Source organism: Papaver somniferum, unplaced genomic scaffold (assembly GCF_003573695.1).
Source record: "Papaver somniferum cultivar HN1 unplaced genomic scaffold, ASM357369v1 unplaced-scaffold_132, whole genome shotgun sequence".
NCBI classification, from domain to species: Eukaryota; Viridiplantae; Streptophyta; class Magnoliopsida; order Ranunculales; family Papaveraceae; genus Papaver; species Papaver somniferum.
This window is the reverse complement of record NW_020622381.1, coordinates 2,480,035-2,503,437: the sequence shown is the minus strand read 5'-3', so window position 1 is coordinate 2,503,437 and position 23,403 is coordinate 2,480,035. Positions and strand designations below refer to the sequence as shown.

General features: G+C 40.3%; 1 protein-coding gene across 1 annotated transcript; it reads left to right on the top strand.

Annotated features, from left to right (window-relative positions):
* The first annotated feature begins 1,704 nt into the window (after window positions 1-1,704).
* On the top strand, window positions 1,705-3,726 carry LOC113333219 (CTP synthase-like). The gene is made up of 3 exons (XM_026579731.1): window positions 1,705-1,788; window positions 1,987-2,692; window positions 3,419-3,726. Exons 1-3 carry the CDS (start codon window positions 1,705-1,707, stop codon window positions 3,724-3,726), a joined length of 1,098 nt encoding a protein of 365 aa, XP_026435516.1.
* Window positions 3,727-23,403: the final 19,677 nt, after the last annotated feature.

Sequence of the window (23,403 nt, the reverse complement as noted above, 5' to 3'; positions counted from 1 at the left end):
GTAAAAATGTGAATCGACGCATTAACAGGCATATAGTAATACATATTAGTACGTTATTCATAGCAAGGTGAGTGTGTTAGTGATAGATTCAGCTCATAAGACATGCTTTACCAAATATAAGTTCTCGGTGGCAATTATTGTTAAATATCGTTCTAGATGTGTATTGGTTACATTTCTCAACATTTTTCTTCCAGATATCTTTAACTTCCCTCGCCATTCTGGATCTAAGAATGAACACCTTAGGTATTACGAACCACCCGACTTCGAATATAAGGATTATTAAAGCAATTGGATGCATCTGTCTCAAAGTAATTGCCTTGTACTGGTATGTCATAGTTGCGCAGTATTTGGATTTCCAAGTCTTTTCTCATATGAACTATTCTCAGCAATGCTGACAACAAAGGCATTATCGCTGCACAACCAATCGACAGTGCAAGTTGTTGGAAAAAATACAGTTTTATGTGAATAAAAATTACTAATAAAAAGGTTTTTCCAAAAATAAAAAACACCTTCCAAATTTATCTCTTAGTTTTTTACGGGATAAGTTTACCATATATTTTTTGGAGTTGGGTTAGGGTTTTATATAAGAAGAACCTCTTTTTATTTCCGATATATATAGAAAAAACCTCTCTTATATATCCCATGGGGTTGAGTACTTCTTCTTTGTTTTTCGATGTTTGATTCGAGGGTTTAAGTGCTAACGATTCCATGAGTTTTCCGCTGCCAAGTTCTAGTAGGACAAATTTGAATGTGCTATTCAAACTTTGTTAAGATTGTTGTATCTTGGAGGCAGATGTACCCGTAGGGCTATAGCATCATCTTTTCAGAGTGTAGCCGGGCATTCTCGTCTTAAGGACAGTATGTTGAACATGCGCCTCAATCTACCATTCGAGTTTCTTCTTTCTATGTTGTTTAACAGGATATTCAAGACATCAACAGTTGGCTAACGAGAAGACACGAAAATCAGATAAGTGCCTCTTTTATTATTTATTTGTTTGATCAATTTTAATTGTTATTCTCCAACAATTTTAAGACAAGAATATCTTTACAATAACAATTAAAATAACAGAATTGGTTTAATAACTAGGGCAGTGAAGTTGGGTGTTGTTCACGGAATATTGGTCGGTTTATCACCTTATTGTTGTTTGATCGTGATGAATCCATGATTGATTAGTTTGTGCATGGTTTGTAGATTATATATGTGTATCAGCAAGACATGGAATCGAGCTAGAGTTGAAACTTTATTATTATGTAAAAGATTGAGTTTATATGCATTGCATAATTGATTATGATTTAATATTCAGTCTACTGGACAAAAAATTAATTCAAAACCAATATTGATATCTCCAAGCATGTGATGTAATCCTTGTCAGACTCATAAAACATGATATCATGAGATAAAGTAAAAGCTAAAATCTTTGTCACATAGTTGTTTGGTACCTGGCTTATGAGAAACTGTATATAGTCATACCAATTTGAAAGTTGAAACCATAAATTTAATTTGTGTTGGTTGAATGGTGCGTCATAAGTCCAGTTCTGATCAGTCTCATGATCTTAAATCAGGTGTTCAACTTTTGGTCAGCAGAAAGATACCACGTATGGTACCTTCACAACTTAATACCAATGAGTAAAGATGACATCAACAAGCTATCATCCTGTCCAGTACCTACAAGAGGGTTCTGACTTTATACACATGCTAAAGAGATGACATATGAAGAATGGAATGAGCTGGTGTTTGCAGAAGCAAGAGTGCTTCTTGTTTCCTTCACTTCTATGGAGTCCATTCAGGTACAACAGGTGGCATACAGGAATGCGCACAAGAACTGTAACCATCAGAGTTGATGGAGAAGATAGGAGAAGCTCTGTTTGGAGAGTCTCAGTTTATAAACGATGGTGCCTCAGAGCATCAGTATGTGTTGGCAGTCATTAGAAGTGGTTGTTGATGGAGTTGTGATGGGATGATTAATGGAAGTGAAGGTCTGGTAGTATAAGTTTGAGCTAAAGGGATTGTTGGCTGTTAGCAGCGAAGGAAGGAGGAAACTGTTGTTTGACAGTGTACGAGAATTGCGGGCATTGGGATTGACTCCTCATTTGTTAGCATGTCGCTCAGCTCAGGTCATTGGTGCAAGGAAAAAATTGATATATTTTAGTTATTTTCTAGCCTCTGTTGTTGCCACAAAAGTGAAATTATCACAGTTTTGTCATGCGGTGGATAATATTCTTAATGTCCATGATGTCCCAAACATCTGGCATGTTCCTCTTTTGCTGCAGAACCAAAATGGCCATTTAGACATTCTAAAACAACTGGATTGCCTAAGCAATGCGATACCCCCCAACTTAGAGGAGTGGACTACAAGAGCAGAGACTTTTGACAATCTAAAAAATTCTGTCAGGAAAGCGCTAGTCGGGAAGTATATTGGCCTAACAGATTCTTATTTGTCTGTTGTGAAGGCCCTCTTGCACACCTGTATTGCATGTTCGATAGGGCCATCAATTGACTGGATTGCAGCTTCAGATCTTGAAGATGCTACGGCTAATTCTGCACCGGAGTCTCATGCTGCTGCATGGGAGACTCTAAGGTCCTTGATGCATGGAGAGGGGATTCTGTTTATGCTGCTGCTGCCTTATAATTCTGAGTACAAACCTTCACCAGGGTGGATTATCATGAGAAGAGTGAAGACTGGATATGAAAGTATAAACTGAGAGGGAGTCTCACCAGTTGGTGGAATCTATCCGGCATATCATGTCGAGTGCTTCAGGGTGACTAATCCAGTTCGGGATCGTCTCTTGGAGAATGCCTACGATTGCCAGCGGGTCAATCTGATAATGCTTGTAATAAAGCAAGTCAGTAAAGCTGTTGGAGCATGTGTTTATTATCGGTGTTGAAGCGTCCTCGGCTTACAGAATCATTTGATGGTCATGGACTGTCATAGATGCAACCTTAAACACCGACTTGTATGAGAGTGATATACTTCCTTTTGGTGGAATGGATACAGATCAGATGCTCTTACCTTTTCTGGGTTTTCTTATTTTGATAATGTTAATCCACCTACACAATCAACATATTGGACACCCCAATACCTGGAATCTTACATCTTGGCGTGGCATCATCTTGGGTGGAGTATATGATGCCTCCTAACTATTAAGACGGACATGCTGCGGGACGAGCATATCCTTACCCAGATCCGTACTACAGAATTGTTTTTTCATATGAAAAATATGTTTGCAAATACTTCAAGCTCGAGGATCATGTGAAGGTTGTTTCTGGTATTCATGAATCTCTGAAGTAACTTCTGGAGCTACCACCAGAGTTGGGGATTATGAGTTACATGTCCTTGTCATGCTTGCTGACACGAGCTTTGGGGTAATTATACGTGTAGAGAATGAGTTACATGACCTTGTCATACTTGCTGACCAGATACAGATAGACCTGTGGTTGCAGTAGTGAAGTTAAGAGTTATCAAGTACAAGATTGATCAGAAGAGGTATACTGCCTCAGATCGTTACCGTAATACCGTGTCTGGGAAAGATGTTGTGAAGATTCTAATGGGTCGTATGAGAGATCAAGGAGGAGAAATGCCACTACATATTGGATGGTTGTGGAAGTTCCAAAGAAGCTCGTCTAATCATGGTTTCTTAGATGTCAGACACACTCATGAGCGTATGGATGAGATCCAGAAGGTCCTATTCCGTTTTAGTAGAAGATTTGGCACCACACGAGCATGATGAGGAGTCCAAAATACCGTTCATGATGGCCAGTGATGGTGTTAAGCGGCGTAAAGTTTTTCATCGGGTTTGTTAAGAGGGGAAATAATTTACGTGCAAAGACGAAGCGATGTATGCGGGAAATGGAATCACTAGATTGTGCGAATCAAAGTGTTTTCTCCATCAATAAAATCATGCGAAAGGTACAACGGTACTCGTCGGTATGAGAAAGTTAATTTGCTAATTCTTTTGAATAAGCATGCAAAGGTATAGTGAAGCTCGTTTCAGGGGAAGAGCATCACCTATTCATGCTTAATTCTTGTACTTGCTGTCGGTTTGCACTTGCTCAAACCAAGAGGTAAGTCTTAAATAATTCTTAAGAGAAGTATTTAAATGTGGGGGATAAGACATGTGATCTTGCAATCCATCAACGATGAGAGGTATATGATGAATTCATAAAACAACCTTGAAGAATATGAGAAAGACACGTGATTATGGACCACTTCAGATTTGACAGGAAACTAATATGCGGTTGACATGTTCTAAAGGATCAGTAGGTAACCAAATATTTTTTTTGTAGTTTCTGTCTAACGTGTTTAGTACGTGTTGCAAAACAGATGTGCATATCCGCGTTTAACCTGGGAAATCACAGGGATGCCCTGACTAAAGGATCAGAGATTGGAATGCATGAGGTACATATGTAATTTCACATATGTGATATATATTGCACTAACATTAATCTTGAGGAAGATGTAAAGAATGTACTACTGAATAGTACATGTATTTTTTATATGCTTTACAACCACCTATGAAATATGTGATATTTACGACTTGACTGAAAGACCAATTGGTTGATTTGATCTAAAGGATCGAAGGGAACCAGAATATATTCTGAAGGAAATGGTCTTTGTCAAACTCGATGCATTTAATGTGTGTTGTAAATGTGCAGTATATCAGGTGTATACAAATTTTCTTGTATCTCAAGAGAATTACTGAGATGATCTGATTAGAGATTTGCGATACTTGAGGTACATCTTAAATTGTGTATGTAATACATATTGTACTGACCTTAAGATATGTTGTTGTTTCGGGCTATGGATAAATCTTAGCCTATGTGTGTATCCTCTTAAGGAGTGTCTGTCTAAGGAAGTCCTTAAAACAGACAAGATGAACTTGTATATTGAAGAAATCAAAGTTCATGTGCTTTAATTCAAGCATAAGAGGAAGACGAATAATTACTAAGATGCTTCTTAGAAGATATTCCTCTGTGACCGAAGCCTGTGGCCATCATTGCAGAAACTCAATTGACTATGTGAGTCTAAAGTAAATGAGCAATGACAAAGTCTAGACATACTCGGAGAAGGCTAATTCGGTAAGATAACTATACTCTTTAATGAAGTAATTTTAGTTGATTCGTGAAGTCAAAAAGAGGTCTCAGTAGACATGTAAAGTCAAAAGAGAACCTCACAGACTTAGGGAAGTCAACAGAAAAATTAGTGGTCCTTTGACGAAAGGATTTTCTAAAGAGATAGTTCGTAACTATACATCGAGGGGGAATGGGACTTAAGCTCATATAAAATAAACTTGCCATGAAGGATACTCAACCTTGTTGACTGGAGATCCCAAGATCAAGGTTTCGAATGAGACAACTAATTTATGGCGGGTAAAGGTAAACACTATCAGAGAATTATATTCTCTGTCCCTTCCCTATGGTGTAGATGTGACAGTGTGACTGCATGTGAAGGATGACTTTTAATAAGTCTTAATGAGTTCCATAGTTTCAATTTAAGATTGAAGTGGGGTGTAGCAGTGAACACTCTTAATGGAACTCACCTATCTGAATGAGGAAGTGGGTCGCTTTCTATGAGAATATGAGCTGATTCTCTAGAGCATTCTGAGAAACAAGACGTCCAGGGCCAAAATGGACACAACGGCGGAGCTTGGCAGCAACCTTGGAGATATCATGTGTGGTTGTTATAGCGAGTACACCAAATGTTAGACAGTTCAAGACCTAATGGACACTGGCTAATAAGTAGTTCAGGTAACCTCTCACTAAGCAAAGGTTCAAGACCTTATGGACACCTATGCCTATTCGTGATATTTCTTGTTTTCCGTGTTTTATCGTATTTTTATTCATGTGGGGGATTGTTGGAAAAAATACAGTTTTATGTGAATAAAAATTACTAATAAAAAGGTTTTTCCAAAAATAAAAAACACCTTCCAAATTTATCTCTTAGTTTTTTACGGGATAAGTTTACCATATATTTTTTGGATTTGGGTTAGGGTTTTATATAAGAAGAACCTCTTTTTATTTCCGATATATATAGAAAAAACCTCTCTTATATATCCCATGGGGTTGAGTACTTCTTCTTTGTTTTTCGATGTTTGATTCGAGGGTTTAAGTGCTAACGATTCCATGAGTTTTCCGCTGCCAAGTTCTAGTAGGACAAATTTGAATGTGCTATTCAAACTTTGTTAAGATTGTTGTATCTTGGAGGCAGATGTACCCGTAGGGCTATAGCATCATCTTTTCAGAGTGTAGCCGGGCATTCTCGTCTTAAGGACAGTATGTTGAACATGCGCCTCAATCTACCATTCGAGTTTCTTCTTTCTATGTTGTTTAACAGGATATTCAAGACATCAACAGTTGGCTAACGAGAAGACACGAAAATCAGATAAGTGCCTCTTTTATTATTTATTTGTTTGATCAATTTTAATTGTTATTCTCCAACACAAATATCAAAAGAGGCAGGACAATAAGAAATAAACAATGATGCCAAAATTATTAATGGTGAACTAAAAACTTTTCTTTTAAACGTAGTGAAGATTAAGGGCAAAGTGTGCATAGTGAAGAAACCACATTTTTGGTGTCCTATTGCTAGGAATCCAAAAAAATCACAAATTAATTAGTCATGTAAAAAAAATTCGTTCCAATACGGAAAAAGAGATACCTCAATCCAAGTCGTAATGGCCCTTGGAATTTTCAGTGGAGTAACCAAAGCACAGTGCTTCTGCAAATGTTATTGTAACTACTCCAGTCTACACTGCAACGTTAAACCGGATATATGAAATCAGAATTGGATGATAACAAAAATAAAAGGCTTCAGCCAATGTTATTGATCTCGCTGTATACCAAAAATCATCATACTGGTATAACAAAAATTAACATGCAACAACATATTTAAGAGTTGAACTTACTGAATGAACCAAAGAGATAGGTAATAGAATACAGGTTCAACCCACTTGAAGTAAAATTGGAACTTTGACACGGTAAATTAGAGGCTAGTTAGGTTCACGCATTAAAGAGATTAAAGGCGCGGTAATCTGGCAAATAAAAAAAAAAACTTAACGGGAAGATATCTATAACTGAGATTTTCAATGATGAGATCTCACATTCGGCAAGGCTGCTCACCGAGCCTCTGAAGCACCTGGGTGTTGGTGGTCGTTTTTGAAAAACCAACCACATCTGTATTCAGAAGGTTTAAAAATTAAGGGACTGATGGATAAAAATAACTTCCAAAACAACATATGTGCAATACAAATAACTTGTAATGTGTATGTTATGAAGCTTCTATTATAGGTCTTCAAACTGGCTGAAACATAAACTATATATAATAATGGACACATAATAAGCATCAAGTGCGGCAATGGTGGTGTTCCATGGAAAGAATGCCCTCTTTCGGTTGTTGGGTTGCCTAAACTTGGGTTTGGAAGTGTCTCGGTGGTCGAATGTGATTCCTCCAGAGAGCACAAACCACCCTCCCGTATATGCTTATCCAACTCAAGATACGATTCTTGGGAATGATGGCGTATAGCTCCTCTCCCTATATTAGCGAATGTGTTAATTAGTATTTAAAAATGTTAACATGGAAAAACAAAAGGGGAGAATCAAAAATTAATCGGACCGATAGAAAGCTACACTACGAAGCATGTTAAAGACAATATTTTGGTAAAGATGATGCATAGAAAATGTTACTTACAATTGATGAACGTAAGCCGGAAAAAAAACTAAATTCCCCGGGAGCAAAATTGTGTTTCGTTAAACATGTTAAGGCCAGTATTTCATCCTACTGTGTTTGGATTTTGCGGGTATAAAATCCATATCTACAGACCAAATGGCAAATTTATAAAAATTTGCAACAGGTGAATAAGAGTTCAAACAAAAAAAAGGAAGGAAGGAAAAGCTGAAGAAGTGAGCACATTTGTTTTATTTCATTTTTCCGAAAAAATCAAGCTCACCAAGTTCGGGACATACTTGTAATAGGTTTCCTCATGAACAAAGATGTCCAAGAGTTTTGTTATTGCGCTTTTACCATGTTTCACATTCCTGAAAAGAAGAACTTATGCATCAATTACTGGATTTAGATTACAACACGTTATGGATGGATCACCTAACTTAGAAAAGTCACTGACCATTAGTCTGAAAATTTGATTAGAAAAATCATTATGAGAAAAGAAAACAAAAAAATTACTCCATATATATAGGCACCTTCCTGTTTAGCAAGACTGTAACAACGATTGAATTTCCATCCTTTATGATCATAAGCTCTTAAAGTTGGATTGGGTGGCTAAGGATCATACCTTCAGGGGTTTGCAAGTCACCTAAGATGCATTTTTTTTTTACGGCAATTTGGAAGGAAAAAAAAATCATCATAGACCTAATTAAAATTCAGCAAATTCGTTTTGGGTCAAGTGAAACATTGCAACCCCAACTACTTAGGTACTAAAAAGAGAAAAGTGTGAAGTTAATTTGTTGAGAATCAATAATATTTTCTTGGTCTCCAAGGGAGCAGGACTTAACAGAGTAAGTCTTGGCAGCCAAGTATTTGATACTTAGGAAACTAGTAGTATTTCCATATTAAGGAAACTAGTTGAACTCGGTCACCAAGTATTATACTTGACCTTTAAGTATTAATCGAGTATATATAGGGTGATCTCGTTTGGAGAATAGTATGGAATCGACAATGGAGTTGTGAGGTATTCCATCCCACCTCTTGGGGTGGTTATCTTATGAAGAGTTTGATAGAGCACCAGACGTAAGTAGTCGACCGTTACCAGAGAGTAAACCCCAACAATTGGTATCAGAGCCATGGTTGGCTCGGTACGGTCGACTTGGAAGAATCGATGATTAAAGTTTTTGATCATGTGAAGCTAGAGAGAGCATCGAAACAAGCGGAGATTTCGAACAATAGTTCGATGAAGGAAATTAAGGGAAATAACATTCTTTGGACTCTTGTATGGTGGTACAGTAGTAGGTGGAGCTTGTGCGGGAATCAGTAACGATGTTGATTCTAGTTCTTCAAGACCTTAATATATATGTGTCTGGGGCATATAAGTGAGAAGAAGCTAAATGATGTGTTTGCGAAACTTGAAGTCTATGGACGTGGAGTTTATGGAAAGGAGTTTGGAAAGGTTTTCATTATATGGTAAGTATGGTGGGGGGGCGTTCTGGGAGGACGTATGGTGCATTCATTCAAATATGTTGGAATACTTTTCGAAAGTATTCATGCATGAAGATTCTTTATCGTAATGTATGGCGACTTATCAAGGAGAGTGTGGTTGTACGCCATGATGATTGGTAGAGTTGTAAAAATAAAGTGCAAGAGACTATGGTGATGAAGACCCAGTCTGACGAGGACGAGTTAAGTTGATTAACTGTGGGATTCAATGTGTGTTTAGTCTATAAAGAAGTTTTGTCAGATTCATGCATAGTAAAGCAATGGGATTGCAGTGATAAAAAAATCTCAAGGTGGGAGAAGACACGGTGCATGTTGCCTAAAAGATTTTTTAGGTAAATAAAATTTTGTGAGCTGGTGTAAAAGGGCGTGTCATCTCAATTATGGTTTACCAATAATTGTATCGTCAAGTTGAATTCATCTAGAATAAGTGAAGTGAAGTCTTTGTTTATCCAAACAAAGAAACTTCAACTTGGGTGGAGGATTGGTAAAACGAGTATGTAGGAATTTATTCCACAAGTGATTTATATCTTAATTATATATAGATCAGGTGGAGGTTCAAATTGGTGAATCTCAGCAACAACGAGAAGAAAATTTCCTGATGAACAACGGAAGCCCAATGACGTAAGGTCTCCATTACAGTTGGAGAAGTTTGCAGTGGAAAGAAGGTCGATGGGTCTTCATGTGGAAGGAAGAAATTCCGAGTACGAAAGGCGTACGGCGTAGTTAAGAAGATTGATAGTCAAGGGTTATGCACAAGGAAGGTATTGCTTACGAAGATTCTCTACGGTGGTAAGAATACATAAATCCATACCTTGTTGACTATGTTGGTGGTCTGTGGATGTGCACAAGTCGAAGACAACTTCTTAAATAGTACTCAGTTACGGAGTAAGATAAATTCAGCTCAAAGGTGTTTTTGCAAAGAAGGAAGTATGTATACAAAGTAACGGAAGTATCGAATAGGAAATTATTCACGGAGTGATGAGCTTTAAGAAGAGTAAGACTCAAGAGGAGGTATGATCGTAGATCAAGATTCAAGGTGAGATGGACTCCACTAAAGCAAGACTCATGGTAGAGACGGCTCAAGATTTTTGCACAAATGACAAAGATCCATGCATGGATTGATTGTGTTTGGTGCGTAATAGGAGTCATGCTCAATATACTTTGATATATACATGATGGTTAGATTCTTAGAATCTGACATGAGAAGTTAGTTTAATATAAACTAACAAGTGGTTATTCTTCTATAAGTGGATTATATGCTTATTGCTGCGAAGAGCATGTTCGATATTGAGAAAGTGGAGTCTCAACTGAGTGTAAAGCTTAAGATGAGGAATATAAGGTATCTAAATGGTATAGTAGAAATGGATTGGTGTACCAACGGTATAGTGGTCAAGAACTGCCATAATTTTGTGGTTAAGTAGATTCCGATGATGGTGTTTTTACAGTGGCTTGTCGTCCAATAAGCTGGAGGTCGTCTTTACAATTAGTTGGAGCTCAATAAACATTGGAGTCTGAATTGGTAGACGTTAATGACGCCTTGAGGGAAGCAAGTGCGCTTCGAGGATTGATTGGATATTTTGGAGTCAGATAAGAATGCATATGTGCATTATGATTGTCCAAGAGACGAAAATATTTTTTCAGGCATTAATATTTTCAAGCAAGGGTAAAACATATCAACGTTCGGTTTCAGTTTGTGCGAGATATCGGTGGAGAGTTTTCATTATGGAAGACTTACTGGAGGGATAATCTCACAGACATGCTTACAAAGGTGGCACCAAGGATTAAGTACAAACATGGTTTGCACTTGATCAATATCTAAAGGAAAGGTACAATGTGGTGGCGATAATTAACGGGAAAGGAAGAACAAATAATTGAAGCGAAGGGTTATCAACAAAGGTGGAGATTTGTGAAGTTAATTTGTCGATAATCAATAATATTTCCTTGGTCTTCAAGGGAGCAGGACTTAACGGAGTAAGTCTTGGCATCCAAGTATTCGATACTTAGGAAACTAGTAGTATTTCCATATTAAGGAAACTAGTTGAACTTGGTCACCAAGTATTATACTTGACCTTTAAGTATTAATCGAGTATATATAGGGTGATCTCGTTTGGAGGATAGTATGGAATCGACAATGGAGTTGTGAGGTATTCCATCCCACTTCTTGGGGTGGTTATCTTATGAAGAGTTTGATAGAGCACCAGAAGTCGACCGTTACCAGAGAGTAAACCCCAACAAAAAGTAGCATCATGATAGGAAAGTCCACAAACAAACCACATAGGAAAGCATAATTGAAGTTGCACCAAAACAGAAGATATAAATTAAATGTAAAAAGCAAACCAAGTATTTGCTATGTTACAGATCAAATCCTCTATAAAAAAGTTTATTAATCGAAACTTCATTCGTCGAAAGCAAACTTTCATGGACAGAGCATATAAATGGAAGCAAGGAGATAAGAAAAACTTACAAAGGTGGTGGAGCGGATGGTGTTTTCAAATGGATGAGACATTATATAGGGAGAAAATACGATTAAAGTTGGGATGAGCGTTTCTCTTGTAACGTCATGTCTAGAAAATTTCAAGAAGAGTAAGGACTAATTATCAGAGGTCGATTGGAATTTTAAAGGATGAACCTTTCCTAGGGTTTTTGCGTTACAAATTATACGTAATAAAGAAGGGATATGAACTGTTTCTGTATGTAATGAATTTGGAGAGAGGGTTATGACTTGAATTGCGTCTGACCTGGGACACGGAAAATGCATTAACAAAAAAAGAAAAAAAAAACTAAATTCACATCATGCTGGGAAGGAGGGGAGGGGAAATCATGGCCATCGGTTAGAAAAATGGATGTACCTCAGTCGTTCGGTGACACAACAAACACTACTCTTGTGTAAGCATTGATTGGTCTGTCAGATTTGAGTGAATGTTCTTCATTTCACTTCAGTGTATCCAGTGCAAACCACGTTTTTCACTAGTATAAAGTTTTTGATGGTGGATTTTCATTTAAGGCTAAAATTGTAAAAGCCAAAATATGCGCTAACATCCTGCAAAGGATAAAGCCACTGATAAAGTGGAGAATACTTCTTCACTATAAACTTATAGCATTACCAATTAATGCATGACCAGCCTTGTATTTCCTGTACTACTCCATTCTCATTATTGGTGCGGCATGACGACTGAGTGACCTCTCTCAGCAGAGCAACACGAATCTCCAAGCATTAAATAGGGAGGCATGTACGAAATACCCGTACAGGCTATAACTCTCGGAATGTTATACTAGCCCGATCGAGCATCTGGACTGTCTGTATCAGTCTTAGAAACGATTACGACCATCCAACTTCACCAGCATGATTGGATGGCTTAGATCGGATCCATAACCCTCAGGCAGGTATTGGAGTATCACCACCGACCCAATGCGGGCCCCGCATGGTCGGCCTCCCCAAAAGGGTAGCATGCTTGCCAAATCGTCCAGCCAAAGCAGTGTGGGCGTGAAACCCTAATTTAGGGTCTGCGACACATTACATATGTCACAAAGCAGTCTCAACCATCCATCTCCGCAGGCATAGATGGAGGGTGTAGATGTAGATTCAAAGGGCCAAGAGCATATCAACACAATCACCGTGGGACCGCCTACATACATGACCGATCGGTTAGGACCAACTATAGTTGGTCGTTCCAGTTCGTGCGCCCAAACAAGGCATGACACACGACCGGTGAAACCCTAATTAGGGTTTGAACATCACGAGCGTCCATTTTCTCCTGCACGAATGAAGGGTCCAGGAATAGACTAGGCAAGCCCGATGCACATCAACATGATCACCGTGGGCCCATCTATCTCCACACCCAATCGGTCAAGGCATATCGTGCCTGATTCACGCGCCCAAACTAGGCATGGTCACACCTCCCAATTGCAAACTAATCTCGACCAATCAACTTTTCCGGACAAATTGAGTGGCTTAGATCACGTTTCTATGGGACAATGAAATACAGGCGTGTACAACAGCTCATCGTATGCACACCAGACTAATCGGCCAAGACCGACCAGGCTTGGTCGCCTCGAAATGTGCGCCCAAAGTTGGCATGACGCGCGGCCTTTGCGGCACAAAATCTCTGTCGCAAATCAATCCTAGCCGCTCCTCTTTGCCGGACAAATTGAGCGATCTAGATTACACTTTCACGAGACAATGAGGTATGGGCATGTACACCGGCATATGCCGTATACACGCATGCCCAATCGGCCTTGCCAAAATCGTGTCCCAAGCTTGGATTCGACCAAGCTGAAGAGTGATACTTGCGCACCTCTTCATAAACCCTAATTCCACTAAGCGCAGATGAGTGTCTCAAAGATCATCTCGTCCGTTCAACTTCACCTGCTTGGTTATACATCCCTGGTCAGGAGTTAGTTGGTTAATGAGTTGTCGTGGTGATTACCATCCGCCACTCTACCACACCATGTGGTCAGCCAAGAGAGGACTTGGTTGCGCAGCCTCCAAACCATCACATGAAGTAGGCTGGACATGATGTTATTTTAAGACGCTCAACATCGATGCTTCATACATGTTGAATATATTCGATGCATTACATGCATAGAATTCACGTGATATTTAGTATCAAATTCTCAAATAACTTAGTTATTTAACCTAGCATTACATGTTACCTTTTGTGGGTCCCATGATCTGCACATTCGAGACATCAATCATGTCACAAACTGGGGATACATACTGGGGTATTGGTATGGCGGTTTACAGCGTGCAGCGCATAACGCGCCATCACAAGAACGTGTCAGGAAGTCATGGACGGTTAGTGATGATGGGAGAAGTGGGCAAGACTGATCGTGTAACACTAACACACGCAACTCCGCTACTCCACTTCCCATTAGAGAAGTGGGTTAGGCTCAATGACTTGTATAAATAGGTTCTCCCCCCTGTTTTCAAACAAGAAAAGACAACAAAAGAAAGTGTTGATACAACCGTATTCAAACACCGGAACTGATAGCTTATATTCTGCAAGCCAGTTCAGCTTTCTGATACAAGTTGTACATAGCCAACACCTTCACAATCTCAACACCTTCTTCGCTTCCCCCCCTAAGATCAACCCCATCCCTTCACTTTGTGACCGAAGCAAGTCTGGAACGGCCATTTCTTGCTTTAGGCCAGAATTGTACAGATTGATTTCTCGAATCACAAAGCACTCCCGTGCAGTGCATTTGTTTAGGGTTTAGATTCATTCCTCATCCACACACCCCAAATTACCAAATTCGGCAGGAATAGTTTTCACCCATAAACAATTGGCGACCACAGCGGGAGGTTAATCTCTCGGTTGTAAAGTCAATTTCTTCAATACCATGCGATCGGTTTCAAATGGTTGGTCTTAGGACCGCCTCAACGGCCTCAAGTCCTGGTGATTCCTCCAACGGAGATACCCCTCCTTCCAACGGCGTACCTCACAGTATAATCAGGAGACTTCCAACGTTGAGTGAACTAGCGCGGGTACAGGAGATTCTCACGAAGAACATGGAGATGATCAAGGAAGCGATAAATGGCATACTTGACCTCCTCGTAAAGATCACATCAGAGATGAGCGTTCCAGAGGCTTCCACACCGGGGACTGGCCCCTCTCAAATCAACAGCTTTACTACGAACCAGAGACCAGTGGATCAGGAAGCGGCATCTCTAGTGGAAAGTTTGTGTGAACTTTTACACCTCTCGAAGAATCAGCGGGCGGAGACGTTTGCTGCAATTAACCAGATAGCCCTGGACGTACATCTGGCTCCTTCACGTCCAGAGGTCCTAAGCGCATCGGAAACATCTGTAAATAATGTTACATTTAAAGAAGAAGATATGATGGCAGAAGAAGGTCACAACCGAGCCCTGCATGTTACCGCACACATCAATGGTTCAGAGTTCAGAAGGGCCCTCATCGACACATGAGCATCTTCGAATGTAATTACTCTCAAGACTCTCATGACAGCCAAGGTTCGCCCATGCAAGATCGTACGACATCCCACCACAATGACAGACTTCGAAGGAAACCAGACCAGCACATACGGGTATGTCAATCTGAATTTATCAGTAGGGCCTGTTCAATCAAAAGTGAAATTTGAATTCATAGAGAAGGAGCCGGACTATCATATGATACTAGGGAGACCGTGGCTTCATGACAATAAGGTCATCCCTTCAACGTATCACCAGTGTCTAAAGACCATGCTAAATGAAGAAGTCATCCGTATTCCTGCATCATTGTTTCCGTACGCACCAATATGCGGAGTGGAACTTTTCGATCCAAAGGAAACTCCGCAGGGAAGATCATACAAAGTCATGTGCACCCCACTACCTACGTGGGCTTCAATTCAGTAAGAAGACCGACTTGCATCACTAAGGGATAAGCACCACGATGCACCTTTGCTGATGAGGCGTCCATCTTTATCCAGTGAAGCTTCAACCCACGTTCACACCAAGAGGGAACGAACTTTCGAGGCAAGCCGTGATCATAAGGGAAAACAATATACCGACGCCGATGTTAGCAATTAGCAGGAGAGACTGGCACCCAGTGTCTCCGCCCAGATGAGTGCTTCAAGAACGATGGGCCGCAAGAAGAAGTATTGGACGCTCTGCGACAGTTACAAGATGGCACCAACTCCACAACTGACGAGATCGAAACTGTTAACATCGGGAATGAAGAATCTCCCAGGCCTGCCTTTATCAGTTCGACTTTGTCCACAGATGAACGCGCGAGTCTTCTCCAGCTTCTCAAGGAGTATCAAGACGCATTTGCCTGGACGTATGAGGAAATGCCTGGTCTGGATGAAAAATTGGTCACTCACCATCTACATATCATACCTGGATCCAAGCCGATCAAACAGTCTCCAAGGAAATTCAGACACGAAGTGGAAGAGCAAATCAAAACCGAAATTCAGAAGTTGCTAGCTGTTGGCTTCGTCAAACCTATTCACCATCCGACCTGGTTATCTAATGTGGTTCCAATAAAGAAGAAAAACGAACAAATACGGTGCTGCGTGGACTTCAGAGACCTGAACAAGTGCTGCCCCAAGGACGATTTCCTCTGCCTAACATCGACATGTTAGTAGATGCTACCAGCGGACACGACATGTTCTCCTTCATGGATGGTTACAGTGGCTACAATCAGATAAGGATGTATGAACATGATGCATGTAAGACAGCCTTTCAAACCCCTCTTGACAATTTTTACTATACTGTTATGCCCTTCGGTTTAAAGAATGCCGGTGCAACGTATCAACGCGCTATGACGGCAATCTTCCATGACATGATGAATAAGTAAGCAGAAGACTACGTGGATGATATTTTGATCAAGTCAAGAACTCGGGAAGATCATGCAGGAGTCTTACGACAAGTGTTCGAAAGGTGCTCTGAATACAAATTGAAGATGAATCCTTTGAAATGCGCCTTCGGTGTCTCTTCAGCCAAATTTCTGGGATTCCAAGTGACTGCTGAAGGGATCAAAGTAGACCCGTCCAAGACTCAAGCCATCCTCACGATGCCGCCACCACAAACTGTGAAGGAACTTCAGAGCTTCATGGGCAAGGTGAACTACATTCGTCGTTTTATACCTGGCTTGGCCCAGCTTGTCGCTGCATTCACCCTCTTGCTGAAGAGGGAGCAAATTTTATTTGTACCACAACTCAACAGGAAGCATTTCAAAAGATTCAATGAATACTATCATCTCCAGCCATCATGAGGTCTCCCGTCCAAGGGAAGCCACTATGTCTCCACACCGTCTTCAGCGATACCGATGTAAGGGCTTTACTCTCCCAGGAAGGCGATGAGGGAATCGAACGCACCATATATTACTTCAGTCGAATATTAAGAGATGCTGAGCTCAGGTATCCCAAGGCGGAGAAGGCATGTTTAGCTCTAATCCATTCCATTCAAAGTTCAGACATTACCTACTGTCCAACAAGGTGGTACTCAGATCTAAATATGATCCTGCGAAGTTTTTGCTTTCAAAACCGGTCCTGATGGGAAGGACGGCCAAGTGGCTTCTCCAAATGTCGGAGTTGGACATAACACATACGTCGCCTAAAGCTATCAAGGGGAAAGCATTCGCAGACTTATTAGTAGCATTCCCTGGAGAAGGCACTACGGGGATACAAGAAGATCTTCCTGGAGAATTTCCAGACATCTTTGTTGTCGAGGAAGAAGCATGGATCTTGTATTTTGACGGCTCCTCTACCACTAGCAGTAACACCGGAGGAGCAGGCATGGTCTTAGTATCCCCGACTGGGGAGGTATTCTCACACTCCTTCAAGCTGGACTTCCAATGCACCAACAACTCAGCAGAGTATGAAGCCTTCCTCATAGGGCCGTCAATAGCCAAACAAGCAGGAGTCACACGTCTTGAGATAAGAGGTGAATCCAAACTACTTGTGAATCATATGAATGGAGTATACGCATTGAATGAAGTAACGTTAGCTCCTTACCGATCAGAAGCACAAAGGTTACTAAACTACTTTGCCGATGCAACCATAACCCATATTGGTCGCAGCAACAACAAACACGCCGATTGCCTAGCAACGCTGGCTTCCAAATTGAAGTTCTAAGGTTTTGAAGAAACCCTGACAGTAAAGAGGAGAACCATAGAATCAACATGGTTGTCACAATACAAAGACACCGAGCATCACGATTGGCGAACGCCGATCATTCAGGAGCTCAGCAGCTCACTATCCCAAGGAAAGGTCAGTTTCAAAACCCTGCAGAACTTCTTCATGCTTCATGGTATGCTATATCATCGAAACCCGGATGGTTCTCTATCAAGATGTCTTGGAGATGATGAGGCACAACAACAGCTTAACCGTGTTCATAATGAAATTTGCGGACAATCACTGGTGGTAACGCTTTACCGACGACTTCAACGCCTGGGCTATTACTGGCCAGAGATGGAGACTCAATCCATACTACTTCAGAAGTCCTGCTAAAATTGTCAAGCGCCGCCACACCAATTGGAGGTTTTTAGTGTGAACCACACTAGGACTGGAGAGAGCCGTACATTAGCTATCTCCGCGACGGGGAAACTCCCACTAATCAAAATGATGCCGTCAAGATAAAACAAAAAGCCAAGCGGTTCGTATTTCACGAAGGGATCCTGTATCGCAAGAGCTTCGGAGGTGATCTATTGCGATTCCTGGCTGGGGTAAAAATCCGCATAAATGTTGAAGGAAACCCTATAGGAAGACCAAATCAGCTACAACAGAGCTTATCCGGAGGTCTCGACGCCGACCGAGTCGTGCTTTTCTCCCGAACCCTAAATTGACCAGCTCCACCTGGAAATGTCTATCTATGCGGTAAATGCGTATTTCTATAACTTAGTCATTTCCTTATACAAATTTGTCACCATCTCATGCCTACCCCACAATAGTGTAACCATTATGTGCGATGGTGGATTTTCATTTAAGGCTAAAATTATAAAAGCCAAAACTATGCGCTAACATCCTGCAAAGGATAAAGCCACTGATAAAGTGGAGAATACTTCTTCACTCTAAACTTATAGCATTACCAATTAATGCATGACCAGCCTTGTATTTCCTGCACTACTCTATTCTCATTATTGGTGCGGCATAACGACTGAGTGATCGCTCTCAGCAGAGCGACACGAATCTTCAAGCATTAAATAAGGAGGCATATACGAAATACCCGTACAGGCTATAACTCTCGGAGTGTTATACTAGCACGATCGAGCATCTGGATTGTCCGTATCAGTCTCAGAAATGATCACGACCATCCAATTTCACCAACATGATTGGATGGCTTAGATCGAATCCATAACCCCCAGGCAGGTATTGGAGTATTCATCACCTACCCAATGCGGGGCCCGCATGGTCGGCCTCCCCAAAAGGGTAGCATGGATTGCAAAATCGTCCAGCCAAATCAGCGCGGACGTGAAACCCTAATTTAGGGTCTGCGACACATTACATGTGTCGCAAAGCAGTCTCAACCATCCATCTTCGCAGGCATAGATGGATGGTGTAGATGTTGATTCAAAGGGCCCAAAGCATATCAACACAATCATTGTGGGCCCGCCTACATACATGACCGATCGGTCAGGACCAACTATAGTTGGTCGTTCCAGTTCGTGCGCCCAAACAAGGCATGACGCACGGCCGGTGAAACCCTAATTAGGGTTTGAACATCACGAGCGTCCATTTTCTCCTACACGAATGAAGGGTCCAGGAATAGACTAGGCAGGTCTGGTGCGCATTAACATGATCACCGTGGGCCCATCTATCTCCACACCTGATCGGGCAAGGCATATCATGCCTGGTTGCCTCGATTCGCACGCCCAAACTAGGCATGGTCATACCTCCCAATTCCAAACTAATCTCGACCACTCAACTTTGCTGGAAAAATTGAGTGGCTTAGATCACGTTTCTATGGGACAATGAAATACAGGCGTGTACACCAGCCCGTCGTCTGCACACCAGACTAATCGGCCAAGACTGACCAGGCTCGGTCGCCTCGCAACGCGCGCCCAAAGTTAGCATGACGCGCGGCCTTTGCGACACAAAATCTCTGTCGCAAATCAATCCTAGCTGCTCCTCTTTGCCGGATAAATTGAGCGATCTAAATTACACTTTCACAAGACAATGAGGTATGGGCAAGTACACCGGCATGCCGTCTACACGCATGCCCAATCGGCCTTGCCAAAATCGTGTCCCAAGCTTGGATTCGACCAAGCTGAAGAGTGATGCTTGCGAACCTCTTCATAAACCCTAATTCCACTAACGGTCGCAGATGAGTGTCTCAAAGATCATCTCGTCTGTTCAACTTCACATGCTTAGTTATACATCCCTGGTCAGGAGTTAGTTGGTTAATGAGGTGTCGTGGTGATTACCATCCGCCACTCTACCATGCCATGTGGTCATCCAAGAGAGGACTTGCTTGCGTATCCTCCAAACCATCACATGAAGTAGGCTGGACATGATGCTATTTTAAGACGCTCAACAGCGATGCTTCATACATTCTTAATATATTCGATGCATTACATGCATAGAATTCACGTGATATTTTACAAGTATCAAATTCCCAAATAACTTAGTTGTTTAACCTAGAATTACATGCTACCTTTTGTGGGTCCCACGATCCGCACATTCGAGACATCAATCATGTCACAAACTGGGGGATACATACTGGGGTATTGGTCTGGCGGTTTACAGCGTGAAGCGCACAACGCGCCATCACAAGAACGTGTCAGGAAGTCATGGACGGTTAGTGATGATAGGAGAAGTGGTCAAGACTAATCGTGTAACACTAACACACGCAACTCTACTACTCCACCACTCCACTTTCTCCACTTCCCATGATAGACGTGGGTTAGGCTCAATGACTTGTATAAATACGTTCTCCTCCCTATTTTCAAACAAGACAAGACAACAGAAGCACGTGTTGATACAACCGTATTCAAACACCGGAACTGATAGATATCTGCAAGCCAGTTCAGCTTTCTGATACAAGTTGTACATAGCCAACACCTTCACAATCTCAACACCTTCTTCGCTTCCCCCCCTAATATCAACCCATCTCCTTCACTTTGTGACCGAAGCAAGTCTGGAACGGCCATTTCTTGGTATAGGCCAGAATTGTACAGATTGATTTCTCGAATCACAAAGCACTCCCGTGCAGTGCATTTGTTTAGGGTTTAGATTCATTCCTCATCCACACACCCCAAATTACCAAATTCGGCAGGAATAGTTTTCACCCGTAAACAAAAGTACATTAAGAGAGAGAATTTATTTCTCATATGTGTTTTGAGCGAAATCGTTGTGTTTTAATTTTTTGAGGGAATGATTTATTTTTCATAAATATGCATGGTGTAAAATACAACTTTCACCAATAGAATCACACAGTAAAATTGAAAGGATGCTCTAATATTTGTTGGTTAAATCCCAAAAGTGGGAATGTTGTAAATACCCTCCATTTTTGTTGACCCTCCATTTTTGGGGAGGTTATTCATTTACCGAACATGAACATTCGTTTACTGAGATTGGACCAAGGTTTGAAAAACATGTCACGGCTCAGGTCACGGCCACTGGGCGTGACCGTTATAATGCGTTTTGACGGGTGTGAGCACATTTCGGACAAAAAACATTATTTAGGAAAAAAGCGATGTTTTTTATACGTTATTGTAAAATAATGGGCGTTAGAACGGTTAAATAGAAAATAAAAAAGACTTATGGTTTTAAATTCCTATCTAACAGTTACAACGTGCGTGAAAACAGTTATAACGTATCTAATAACGTTGTCATAACGTTTTCTATACATCATTATTTTTAATTATATTATTTTGTAATATTAATTGTATTTTTTTTGAATGGTCCTTGGAGAATTTTTGGTTTTTCTAGTATGCTCGGTCAGCTAATCAGACGGCCAAGATCGACTTCTGGTCAAAATCAACCCCTCCTTGCACTGTTCTGATTAAGATCTGTTCACAAACGCTGGCTATAAATACTAGTTAAAAAATCTTGTTGGTACTACTTCGCCTGGGTTCTCTGTTTTCTCTTTGCCTAACCAAAATTTCTTCTGTGGTCTTTGTTTCTTGCTCAATTTGGTCCCTCTAGGATCAAATCGAGCAAGTTTAATCTGACCTAATGTTATCTGTTGGATTTAATTCAAAGTTCTTTGTTACTTTGTAAGGATTTTATTTTTTCTCTTTTGTGTGGTTCGGTTGGTGGTTGCTGGCTTCCTTCATGTTATCGGGTTGTTCTATGATGCCTTTCTTTTTCTGTTGTTTTCATGGTGTCTATAGTATTCAATGACTTCCGCTGGCACTGGTTTCTTTTTTGGTAGTTTGAATCTGGTTATGGAAATGTTATTGGCGGTCGGATGGTAGTGATTTTCTTTCGTATTTTGTAGCATTGATCTGCTGTTTTTTTTTTTTTTGGATATTGTTGCTGCTGCTGCTTTATTCAGAAATATATTGTTGTATGTAGCAAAAAAAAAAGGTGGAAAGTGATTGTTCTCGACTACCCGGGATAAAAATATATCAAAAGCAAGAAAAAACCTTTGCTGCTTGTTAATAGAGATAGTCATATAATACGTTGATCGTTTTTTGTTTTGTTTCTATTTACATCTCCTCGTCTCTTGTTGATGTTAATTTCATGTGTGAACATCACAGCTTATGTATTGTTCCTCGGAACTGCGTTGCTGTAGTGAATTTTATCCTCTAAGGCGATGTAGCATCTCGGGTTTCATTAAGGTTAATGGGTAGCGGATGGTTGTTGCGGGTAGTGGATCGGGTCAAGCCTCTCTGATTCTTTTGCATATTCTTTAGGTAGATTTTTTTCTTTTTTGGTACTCGTGTTTTTGCTTTTAAATGTAACCTGCTCTTCGAGCGTTATAATAGAAATGAAACTTTTGTTTAAAATAAGTTGTAAATAATGATTATTGTACTATGCTTTAACTTTTAACTTCTTTCTAAATACAAACTCAACAACGGAAATTATATGATTGAAGAAATTGATATTTCGTTGTGCAATAGAACATAGAACACACACTTCGAATCTTGAATAATTGAATCTAGTGTATGTACGTACGTATCAATGTATTATTGTATACTGTATAATTTGTGTCTTCTTATAAGTGGTGTTATTATATTTCAATGGAACAACACTCTTTGTAAATCGGCCAAAAAAACCATCCCAAAACCCTCTTACAGATTTCGGTTGCGCTTCTTCGGTATTAATCATTTTCGGCGACAAAATAATCTTCAATCCAAATGTTTTACTAGTGGGTCCATCAGAGTTTACGAGGGTGTTGCACCCCTTCTAGGTTGCACAGACGCGGACGTGTAGACGTGGACACGATGTGGACCCGGACACTACAAATTTCGCAAAAACCTAGGACGCGGACACGTAAATACATATTTTATTTATATATTATTTATATATACAATTATGTATTTATACAACAAAGTCAAGTGCTTCGATGCTAAAAATTAGAAAACAATGCTACATGTGTATAAATTTCAAAAGAAAATGAGAGATCGTTCGTTTATACACGTCGAAGGTCAAACAATTATCACTGTTAAACACATGGCACAATCAAAATGCATTCTTAGAATAACACCTGCCCAACCAAAAATATATGTGATGTCATTTCCAATTACAAAATCCTAATAAAGACTTAAATGATTGATCTAAATGTTTTTCTTTCTTCATTTAGTTAATAATAGTAAAAATAAAGGAAGAAGTTTAAATGAAAATGAATTTTTTT